The 12,498-nt window shown below is 33.9% G+C and overlaps 1 protein-coding gene across 1 annotated transcript; it reads right to left on the bottom strand.

Annotated features, from left to right (window-relative positions):
• Positions 1-6,992: 6,992 nt before the first annotated feature.
• Positions 6,993-11,742, bottom strand: LOC126713538 (laccase-14-like). Its single transcript, XM_050413296.1, has 7 exons — positions 11,533-11,742; positions 11,211-11,362; positions 10,554-10,798; positions 9,528-9,653; positions 8,499-9,093; positions 7,935-8,296; positions 6,993-7,317 (listed from the first exon to the last, which is right to left on the bottom strand). Exons 1-7 carry the CDS (start codon positions 11,641-11,643, stop codon positions 7,136-7,138), a joined length of 1,773 nt encoding a protein of 590 aa, XP_050269253.1. The 5' UTR covers positions 11,644-11,742; the 3' UTR covers positions 6,993-7,135.
• Positions 11,743-12,498: the final 756 nt, after the last annotated feature.

Below are 12,498 nucleotides of genomic sequence, written 5' to 3'. Positions count from 1 at the left end.
AATCCTTCTCAATTTTTTTACCGGTTTGGTTTTTCTGGGTTATCATATCGTTGTATTCTTTATTTTCCGCACTTGTCAATAATATGATTTATATGTATTAACCTAGATCTGTATAATTTACCTAAGTTAATCACTTGGCTAAATAACTAGTCTAATCTGGTTGTGTTTTAAGGGGTCTAAAAACAAATAAGTGGTATCAAAGCAGGTTGCTCTCTTGTGGTAGATCTTTTAATCTAGGAGCTGATCCTTAACCCCGGTTGTCATGGAACACAGACACTCTCTTGTTATTCCACCTCACTTTGATGGGAATAATTATGCTTATTAGAAAGTAAGGATAAAAGCATTCCTAAAATCAAATTATGAGAGAGTCTGGAACTCCGTTGTGTATGGATGGGAAAAGCCCACTACTCCTGTTAGTGAGTGGCAAACTTCTTAAAAAGAAGCAGTCGCTTTTAATAGTAAGACTATGAATGCTATTTTCAATGTTGTTTCTATGGAGGAATTTAAAAGAATCTCTAATGTTGAGATTGAACATACTGCTTGGAATATCCTCCAGACTGTGCATGAAGGCACAAAGGCAGTTAAAATCAATAAGTTACAGCAATTAACAACTAGATTTGAAAGCATTAGGATGTCTGATGATGAATCTTTTAATGAATTCTATGCTAAACTTAATGATATTATTAATTCTGCTTATAATCTGGGTGAAATCTATGATCAACCTAAAATTGGTAAGAAGATTCTTAGATCTTTAACTGAGGATTTTAGACCCAAAGTGACTGTCATCACTGAGTGTAAGGATGTAAACTCCATCTCTGTTGATGAACTTGTAAGATCTCTTCAGTCCTATGAGTTGGACCTACCTAAGACTAGCAAATCCAAATCAATGGCTTTTAAATCTGTTGATGATGTTGATGTGAGTGGATTTGATGATGAGCTCTTTGCTATAGAGATTGCTTACCTTGCCAAGAACTTTAGAAATTTTCTTAGGAACAATAACAGAAGAGCAAGAGGTAAGAACACTACTGAACCTAGAAATTTTAGGAGGAATGATCTCACTAAGGTTAATAACACTGAAAAACCTAAAGAAAAAGTAAGTCAACCTTATAATAATTTTATGAGGCAACAATGTTTTGGATATCAAGTGTATGGTCATGTGAAATATAAATGTCCAACATTCTTGAGGTCTAAGGGTAAAATTATGGCTGTAACCCTTAGTGATGATGAAGTTTCTGATAATGAATTTGGTAGTGATGAGGATAGAAACTTCATTGTTTTCACAGCTACTGCTGTAGTTGATGAAAGTGTTGTTGTTGAAGAGAACCCTTCTAATGGGGAACTTTCTGAGGATGCAGATTTACAAGAAGTCTATAATAAACTTTGCAAAGTTGTTGCAAAGGATGCTATAAGTGTTGATTTAGGCTTAAAGAAAATTGCATCTCTTGAACTTGAAAATAAAATTTTTCTTGTAAAATTGTTTGATGTTAATGAATTGTTGAATAATGTGAAGACTAAGAACATACTTTTGCTTGATAAAGTTAAGAATTTGGAACTTGAATTACTTGTTGCTAGAAAACAAACTAATAGGTCTAGAAGCTCCAAACTTGATCACATGCTGAGTGTTCAAAAGTCTCCCTCTGACAAAACTGGTTTAGGTTTTGTAGAAAGTATCTCTGTGTCTGAACCCCATTTCACAAACTTTGTTCCTTCTTCTGAACCCCCTGTGAGTGAGGTTGTTAAACCCTTTGTGAGTGAGGTTGCTAAATTTGTAGAAGTTATACCTCCTAGGAAGATTAGGGTTGATCTTCAAGAGTTTAAACCTAAGGCTCCTAACCCTCCTAAGGGAAAGTTGCATGATAAGCTTGCATGGGTTTGTCATTTTTGTGGAAAGTCTGGGCACATTTGTCCAAACTGTTTCACATTGCAAGCTGCTAAGCAAGCAAACAAGTCAAAAGTGCATGTGCCTCAAGCACAAGATTCTATGATACTTATTGGTGAATTGGTAAAGACTCTAACCTTTATTCCAATCTTAAAGTTGGTAATCATTTTAGTGTGAATAAGAACTCCAATACTCGAGGTGCATCTAAAAAGTTTTGGATGCAAAAAGCTCAATCTAAGTGAGTCTTTCTGACATGGTCCTTGTGCTTCATCGCTCTACTCTTTGTGGCCATTCTTCTTTGTTGCTTTTGTTTTCTTTGTTTTTCTAGGATTTGCATTGCATAACATTCATGCATTTCATTCTAGGTTGTTTTTGTTTTTTCTTTTCAAAAATAAAAATAAAAATAAAAAGGGAAGCAAAATGTGTTTTGCATTATTTGTCTTAGATTTGAAATCAAGGTTAGTCAATTTATTTTTACATAACATGTGTATGTACTTTGTTTAGCTTTTATAAGCTTATTTATTGCACTTTACTATTCTGAGCCTTGTAATGCATGTTGTGTGGGAAAGATGTTTATAGTTTTTGATCACATTGTCTTGATCTTAAAATCACATGCCCTTGATTGTCGGACTTGAACTTATTGAGAAAGGCATAAATAACCATCTCACCACTGTTTACTAGCCAATCATGAACACCTTAGTGCATATCATAATATTTTGTGCTCGAGAAAGTGTAGCACATACACAAAAAGATCATAAGGTGTAGCCTCGGTTTAAATGCTAAAATTGGTGTGCATATTATTGTGTTTTAATAACTTCACAATCAAATAAAATTGGTGTGTACATTATCCCGACTATCTAATAAGTTTCTAATCAAATAAAATTGGTGTGTACATTATGAGGCAAATTAAGAAACTTACATGATTGCAAACTTGTTTTCTAGGAGATGTGACAGTTATATGATGTAACTCTTTGGGTGATAGTCTCTTTCAAATTCTATATGATGAATTTTGTAGACATTGTGCTTGATTTCTATTTACATACCACCTAACATGTATCTCAAGTTTATGCTAGTTGCACACACTACATAAGTTACTCTTTGCTAAACTTTGTACATGATATTGTGTGTGATTTTGATTTGGCCAACCAAGTTTGAAAATTCCTTAAGTTTTTTGCAAAACATGCTTAATGCTTGAAAATATAAGGTGAATTGATTGAAAATCTTAATTTTGGGAAAACTGGGTTCAAAACAAGTTTTTTCTAAGAGCATTTCATCTCATACTCATGCATTTTATTCATAAAATTCAATGCTTTAAGGAGTTTTTGCAGATAATTGCTTTGTTTTTCAAAAAATTGTGTTTTCTAGATTTTCGATCGATCGAATTAGTTTTTCGACCAATTGAAAGTGCGATTAAAATTTTGGTTTGAACCTAACCGTTTCGATCGCTGCTCAATTGGTTTTGGATCAATCGAAGGCATTTTCGATCGATCGAACCTAATTTTCGATCAATTGAAAGTCGTATAGAGAGTTTTTTAAAAATCTTTGTTTTTCACGTGTTCAAACACTATTTCAAAAACTTTCAAAGCTTTTCTCTCTCTCTTCGATTGGTCAAGGAGTCAAAGCAAATTTTTTGTCATTTTCCTTCGAAATTTTTGCAAGGTTTTTCTCTTCCAAGGCCGGTAAGACCATATTGCCATTCCTTTTTCATTTATTTTCAATTTTCATGCATTAATTCATGCATTGTTGGATATTTTTCGAACCTATGCAAATTTGGGATTTCTGATATTTTAAGCCTTTTCTTTGGTGTACGTTTTTAGGCCCCTTAAAACACAACCAAATTAACCTAGTTATTTAGCCAAGTAATTAACTTAGGTAAATTAACAAATCTAGATTAACACAAATATATCATATCAATGTAAAGTGCAGAAAATAAAGAACACAAAGATATGATGACCTAGGAAAACCAAACCGGTAAAAAACTTGGAAGGATTTAACCTAACTATCCTCAAGGTAAAACATAATTCACTATGAAAGAATTGAAGTTTACACAATAGTGACTTAGACCACTAACATCCTATTACTATCTCAAGTAAGAAACTTACTACCGCTGAGGAGTTTGTTGATCCTCCTGCTACTGCTACTATTCCTCCACCTTCTACCTCGAATGATTCAGACATTCAACGTATTTTGGAGACTGTCATGACCGTTCAGGCGGCTCATGGTCAGCTTTTGGTGGACATGCTTGATGAGTTTCGTGCTTTGCAAGCAGATTTGGAGCATTTGAGACAGTCGCCTCTGCCATCTCCTTTTGATGATGAGTGATTGCCCTTTGGCAATTCATCACAAAAAGGGAGAGTACATATGTAGATGAGATTTTGTTGTTTGGGGGAGATTTTTGATGTTTTGGAGCTGTGGAGCTTTTAGATTGTATCTAGGTGCTTCATTATGTATTTACATTTTTGGCTCATGATATATTCTTTGTTTTTGTTTGGTTTGTCCATGATAGGAGGAGATACATTGATGATATATGTTTCTTGTTTCACATTGTTTATTGATTTATATTTATAAGGTTATTTATGATATATGTCTTTATTTGTTATGTTATGTGAAATCAAGAAGTTACTTTATTTTACTTGTATTTTCCACACATGCGTTTATGTGTTTATTAGGTGTTACAGGAATATACAAGTTGATTCAATCGTGCTGTTGTCTAAACTTACAACTAATATATGGTAGTTAGGTTGAATTTGTTGTGTTGGGTTATGTTTTTTAAATGGGCTGTTCTTTATGTAAACTTTGAGCATTTTGTTAAGTTTGTATTTTGTCACAGATTGCCAAAGGGGGGGGTTTGTTAGGTTCTAAGGAGTTAGGAACTAATATATTAGAACTTCATTTTGTAATGTTGGCAAACCATGATCAAAACGTTTTAGTCTTGTTTAGACTTGCTCAAAGCATGTGCTTTTATGTAAAGTTGGAATCGAGTTACTGTAAGATTTACTGTGTAAATCTGCCTAGCTCGATCAATTGAGAATTAAACTCGATCGATCGAAAGTCATGTAGAATGTTTTTTTCTGCAGAATTTCCAACTCAGCCCAAGCCCGTTTAACGTGTGAGGTTTTATGTTTTGCCTTAAGTATAAAAGGGATAACCCTAGCCACATTTTAGTGTTGCTCTTTATGTTGTGTGTGTGAATCTTTTGTGAGATCTAGAGGTGTTTGTCTTCACATATACGTAGGGTTTCCAATCTCAAAATTGATGTCAAGAGTTTGGTGATCAATTCAGTTGCAGATTCAAGAGCTTAAAGATACACAAGCGGGAGTGCTTGTACTTGATGTGAATTCAAGAAAAAAGTAGTCTGTGGACTCGGAGCTATCACGTGTAGGGATGGCCATGGATAGGGTATGGATCGGGTATACCCATACCCTACTCGAAAAGTTTGCCCATGGATACCCGAATATCAATACCCATTAGTATCCATACCCAAATCTTACCCGAATATATTATTCATAGATATCCATACCCTACCCAAACCCATTTAATTTATTATTATTATTATTATTATTATTATTATTATTATTATTATTATTATTATTATTTAAAATAAATCCAAATACAGCAACTTCTTCGTCAATCCCATTTTTGTCTTTTTTTTCCTTAAATTCTCACTCTCTCTCAATTCTCATCTCATAGTATATTTATGATATATCTTTTTTTTTTCCTCACAGTTTCTCGAGAAACAAACAGAGTGATAAAGAGAGAATGGAGCGATGTCATCTCCTCCTCCTCCTCTGCCACCGCCGCCTCCTCCTCTGCCGCCGAAGCCCCCTAAGATGGACATGTTGATAAGGATGGGGATAGTAGATGAGAATGGAGTGATGTCGACGGATTTCGAGGTCAGCAAGATCGACGAGGGTTTTGATCGGCGAGATCGATGAGAGTTTTAATCGGCGAGATCGACGAGGATTTTGATCGGCGAGGGTTTTGATCGAAGAGATCTCCAACCCTTGCCTGACTCGTCCATGACTGGCAGCTCAAGTACTGGAAAAGCCAAGATGTGTTGGGAAAAGGAAGTACAACAAGATGGTGGCATGGACGAGCTCTTAGTTGTGTTGTGTTACCAAGTTTGAGCTTCAGACATGGCTGAGGTTGCCCAGAAGCTCGAATTGCTGTAGGATTTGATGGGAAATGCTCAAGGTGATGGCCTTTCTCATCTCACCACTGAGACTATCCATTACAACCCTTCTAATCTTAATGCCAGAGAGAGTGTAGTGACGATGAAAGAGGTTGGTTTTTTTTTTTTTTTTTTTTTTTTTTTTTTTACGGGTCGGGTTTGGATAATATCCATACCCTACCAGAACAATTCAAGTAATATCCATACCCTACCCGGTTAAGCTCTACCCATGAAGAACCGAATATTACCCGAAACATTTGGATCAAGTAGGGTTGGATATCCATTACCCAATAGGTATGACCATCCCTAATCATGTGGTCGTGGTAGTAAGTTTCATACTCAAGGTAGCAATAGGATGTTAGTGGTCTAAGTTGCTATTGTGTAAATTTCAATTCTTTCATAGTGGATTCAATTTTACCTTGAAAATAGCTAGGTTAAATCCTCCTTTGGTTTTTTATCAATTTGGTTTTTCTGGGTTATCATATCGTTGTGTTCTTTATTTTCCGCACTTGTTAATGATATGATTTATATATGTTAACCTAGATTTGCATAATTTACCTAAGTTAATCACTTGGTTAAATAACTAGGTTAATCTGGTTGTGTTTTAAGGGTCTAAAAACAAATAGTGTTCGCTCTCATACTATCTAAACCAGTGAATATGAAGTTGCTACAACCTAGTCATCAAAGGTGCTTGATCTAAATCTTCAGAGGGATATATATATATAGCAGTAATTCTGAAACAGTATACCAATATTGGCCGGTACCAAAATAGATCATTCCTCTAACTAAACTGGTATAGCCTCTAGTACGAAATTAACTTAAAATCTCTAATTGGCTAAACTTTAGAGGCGGACAATATTTAAACCTTATTTTTGCTTATGCAAATATGTTTGTATGTAATTCATTGAATTATGGATGAATCACAATGGATCATGTCAAAAATTATGAAAATTTTTGTATCAATAGATTTATTTGCATAAGAGAACCCAAAAATATATTCTTTGGTCTTTCCAAGTGCCAACTCCTACCTCCTAAACAATGCATGTCTAAAACGACCTTACTGGTGTCATTATTAAATGTTTTCCTTACTCTTCTTTCTGGAACATTGACTGTTGTGGCCCATGCAAGGAATCAGTTTCACAAGGAGGCATGTAAGCTGGAGGAGGCAGGATGGTTGACTCTTCGGTATTACCGTTCCTTACTATGAAAGCTGTGTCCATACCCCAACTCATGTGCCGGTCAAAATGACAATGCATGTACCAGACCCCTGAAAAGAATTCATCCAAGTTTCAATCCATTTTTTTATTCATCGAAATAAATCCGTAATTAGATTATGAATGTATGTCATTCAACTACACGACTTTTGACACGTCAAATCTATCTTAAATCAGTACTTATACATTTTTTTAAACATCTTTTGACTTTTCAAATCTATTTTAAATTTGTACCTATTCATTTGTTGAAACCTTACTTTAGATAGATAAACAGTATTTAAACAAGTGGTACCTTTGTATCTAAAATGGGAGAAATTTAGGTACATTTCTTTTGAAGTGTTATTGTATTTTAAGTGTCCCAATTAAATTTAACATGTGACTATATTGATCAATGCAACAAAAACATTGTTATGTTTTTCTAAGCACAACTAAATTCAATTATGTGAATTATTAACCAATACAACAAGGATCTATAGCTAAATTTTGTCAATTTAATATGCAACGTGAATCCTGTCTACCTAGAGTTTTGCAAAGAAATGTCCACTATCTAGTTCAATATTGCATATCAAAACATCAGCAAGAAGAAAAAGGGAGATATCTATGGACTAAACGAAGCACAAAACTAAACCAAAATGAATTTTATCATAAGAAATGAGGTTAACGAAAGTACCTGGATTGCTAGCTACAAATCTGATGGTAGCCCATCCATCTTTAGGAATTGGAACAGTATTAGCTTCAGGTGGATCAACCAAATTGTAAGTCAATGGGTCAGTGACATTGTCGAAGTTTCCAACACCCGTTCCAACCACATAAAATCTGAACCCATGTAAATGCATTGGATGATTTTCTCCAGAATTCATGACATTAGTCCCCTGAAACGTTATCTCAACAGTCTCATTATAATTTAGCACCTTCACCCTTGTCCCTTGATCTGATATGGTAACATTGTTCGTCAACAAGTCGTCTGAGGTGAAATTGAACAAATGCGGTGGTTTGTCTGGGAAATTTGTCTCGTAATATCCACTTATGTGCCTGCCACAAAAGATAACTTATGAGAGAATGTTATTTCATAATTAGATACCATTAATCATATTATTCCATACACTGTTCTAATTAAATGCTTCTGAACACGCGTGTACAAATGTGCAGAGACTAGAGGATAATTATTTAATGTAATTATGAAAGAAAAAATCAATTAGAAAGATATCATATGTATGGCGGCCAATATATATACCTGTAGTATGCTTCCAATATATCCAATTTTGGGTTTGCAAAACTGATGTTGTTTAAGCTAGAAGCAAGCCTATTCCCAGCGGGCCCAGCACACGAGTCATTGGGACAATGCATCATGCCTATAGAAACAGTAATAAACATTCTTGTGGTGACATTTAGAGGGACATCTACAGGGTGTTCTGGACTAGCCAAACTCCTTAAACTTGTTGTGTAAAATGAAGCAGCACCTACATCATAAAAACCAGGGATACTGCTTGGATAGACCGGTATCGATGGAGGAGTGTAGTTGCCATTGTACTGGAAAACTGCACTAGTGATGCTTTTGTCAAAGTCATCTGCTTGCCCATCAAAATAAGGGCTAGCAAGCATGTAATAGTGGCTAGGAGATTGGTTTGCTGTGACCAACACATCCATTGTTTGTCCTGGGGTTATCATTATGTAACTAACTTCTAATGGTTTGATGTAAGAGCCATCCCATCCAACAACTGTGAGATTGTGGTCAGCAATGGCGACGAACATATCTGTGTTCATTACAGAATTAACTATGCGAAGGAGATAGGTCTTGCCATAATCAACTGACATCCGATATGTTGTCTCTGCAATTTGCCATCGTAAACACATAATAGGTAAAACATTTTCTTATCAAAAAAAAAAAAGGTAAAACATTTTGACACATTATGAGAAAGCCATATGTGTTTCTTATGTTAAGGAGTCTATTGTTTTTTTTAATAATCAAGTCCAGACACAAATCAGTTTCTTTATGGTATAAGTGAGATTAAAACCCAATTTCCTTGTTTTACCATAAGAGACTTTATTAATTAAATCAATTGAGCGAATGTTTTTTTTTTTTTTTTTTTTTTTTTTTTTTGAGAGAGTAACTGAGCGAATGTTAAAATAGTGTAGAATTTGGAGTGGTTCTATAGTCTCTTCTCATGCAATATCAAATAAATTTTTTTTTTTTTTTTTTTTTTTACAAGAGCAGTACAATTAAATAATTAGTTAAGTATAATTGTGTGATTCCGTATTGTACCGTTGGAGCAATCATAAAAATCCCCAGGTTGTCCGTTGATGGTATAAGCATCAGACAATGTGGTCAATCCACCATAGCGAAGGGCCTCATCCATTAACGTCTCTACATCTTCTTTATACCACGAAGCTGCAATAAAACAATAGGAGTCAAAAAGTAAGACTAATATAAAATAGAAGCAATTTGTAATACATTAATCAAACATATCTAGCATAGTTAACAAAGAAAATAAAATCCTTGTGCCATGATAAAATGCTCCCATCGGCTTCTATTATTAATCTAAGGACTTCCACTCTTTTATTGGCATAAAATATTTCAGAGATATATATGAAACTAATTTTTTTTGGTATGCATTAGAAACTAATTGACAAAAACATGACTTTGAAGTATGATGTGAGAGAGATACAACAATAAGTCAAAGATGAAAAGGTTCTTTGAATTTCGGGTGTGTGTGAGAGAGAGACAGAGACATTGACAGAGAGAAACAGAGAAGGAATGGCTTGAAAATCCACTTCACATGTGGAAAATATCAGACAATGTCAACTTGGATGAAGTTCACCCTCTTTCACAACCTTTAATTTGTTCACATTGTTAATCTACAGTACGGCACCAAAAATCTGTAAACAATTTATTAGTGACTTAGTGTACTTGAACCAACAATTGCTCATTGGCCACGTTACCATGATATTAATTAAAAATTTCAAATATAATAAAATAAATTTTACAAGGTTATTATTTCCCTTTAAAATGACCCCCATCAAATTCTCTTTGCAATGGCTACAAGCTGGAAAAAAAACCCCTATATTTCACTGTGGAAAAAAATCAATTGCATGGTTCACATTAACTATAATTTACACCTGTACTTGATCCTGTTATATATTTAACAGCAAGAATCTACTATATATCTTCTAATGGAAAATTTTAACCGAAATTATTGCAATCAATAAAGAAAATTAAAATTTTATGCTAAATGAAGCTACTACTACGTCCATAAATGGTACTGGAGATTGAATATGATATTTTGCGTACCAAATACTATAACTTGTTCTTCATCAGGCTTGGGAAAAGGATAAGTTGTTCCCTCTGCAGGTAAAACAACAAAAGCACCATGGATTGATGATCTTGTCCAATCACTGTGAGCATGCCACCATACAGTTCCTTCTTCGGAAGAAAGTAAGACTTGATATGTGAAATTTGTTTTAGGGGGAATGGGACATTGCGTGATATATTCAGGTCCATCAAACCATGGGTTTCTTGGTTGTTTTATTCCATGCCTGAAACCATAAAAAAAAACATTAAAATATTCCATAGCCAAACATTACCATTTTAAACTGCTTATAAAATTTTAAACATTCACTTCACTAAATACATGACACATTAGCATTTAAGATTTTTTTTCCCCCTCCACTATACCTCATGTAGTTGTATACTTATATAAAGTTTTAAAAAAGAAAAAAAAATGTTTGGTTATTAATATATTTAAAGTTATCTCACTCCAGCCTACTATTTGCAATTGATAAGACCATCAATGTGTGGTTTTAGTCACATAACTTTTTTAATGAGTTATGCGACTTGTTTAAATAATATACATAAATAGTTTTATTTGCCACATAATATGTACAAATATTTTTCTCAACTAAGTTAGTGAGCTCGAAATTGAGAGAGAGAGAGAGAGAGAGAGAGTACCAGTGAATTGTCACACCATATCGTCCTTGATTGTAAACATTCACATACACAGTGTCTCCTTTGTGAGCGCGAATCATTGGTCCTGGAAAACTACCATTTACCGTCAACATGCTCTTTGTAGAGCATAGCCTTGTAAAATTGCTCTCCTTGAGCTGCAAGCAGAAAAATCCAACTCTTAATTTGAGAAACAAACATTCATAAAGTCAAACCCAATTCAGCCCAGGCTTGTATTCCAGGGTAACCAAAAAAAGAAAAATACTAAAGTAACCGCTAGAATGGCATAGAAGTGAAATGTAATTGTGAAGTAATTAGTTACACTTACAACAAAGTCATAGTAATGAACATTGCCTTGAGCAATGCAAAAGAGCATTTCACTTAGAAGCAAAAACCCCAGAAGCTCTAGCAATAGATTCATCTTGAACGAAACCTTCATTTTTCTCTCAGTTCCAGGTACTTCCAAACTAGAATGGAAAGTGCATTTTTATAACTTCGGCTTTTTTCGGATGGGGTTTTGGTAGAGTTTTGGGAGGTTTTGATTTACCGTTATGTACAAGAAGTCCAGTCCGACATTTGAAGGCATGTGATCAACGGTGGCACCGTTTGATATTTAGGTGGACTTATTGTTATGGGATTTATTAGGTGAAAAAATGAGCACGTGGAACTTTTCTTAACTCGAGATTATCATATATATATATATATATTTTTTTTTTTTTCTGATGAATTGTTGTTGATCATTTCAGCAAAAAAAGGAATTGTTGTTGATCATATTATATGTTTCATCTGAAAATTTTGGAGAAGAATAAAAAATGAATTTGAATCAAACAAAAATTGACTTACCTATCCTCCAAGTTGAATCTTAACAAAATCTGTAAACCGTAATTAAGAAAAGTGGTCGCCACACCTAACATATCTAGCCTCCAATTCTCCAAGTGCGTATCCATTTGACTCTCACATAAAAGTATATACATATCTTTCTTTCCATGCACGATGGAGACACAGAGAATTAAAATAAATGAATATGAAAAAATTTAAAATAATAGTAAACATAATTGTCAGGCTTTTCTTAAAATAATACTTTATGGGTTTCAATTAACTCAATAGATACAATAATTTGTTGTCAAATAAAAAATATAGCATTCAAACCTTACCTATATTAAAAACCAATTGGTTAAAAATTGACTTTTAATATAAAAGCCAGTATTATAAATTAAAATTCTATCATATTTATAATATATATATATATATATATATCCTTTAAAAAACACTAAAAAAAGTTTCAATTCCCTAA

The sequence above is a fragment of the Quercus robur genome, chromosome 2, assembly GCF_932294415.1.
Source record: "Quercus robur chromosome 2, dhQueRobu3.1, whole genome shotgun sequence".
Taxonomy (NCBI): Eukaryota; Viridiplantae; Streptophyta; class Magnoliopsida; order Fagales; family Fagaceae; genus Quercus; species Quercus robur.
The sequence above is the reverse complement of the archived record's forward strand: the minus strand, read 5'-3'. Positions and strand labels throughout refer to the sequence as shown.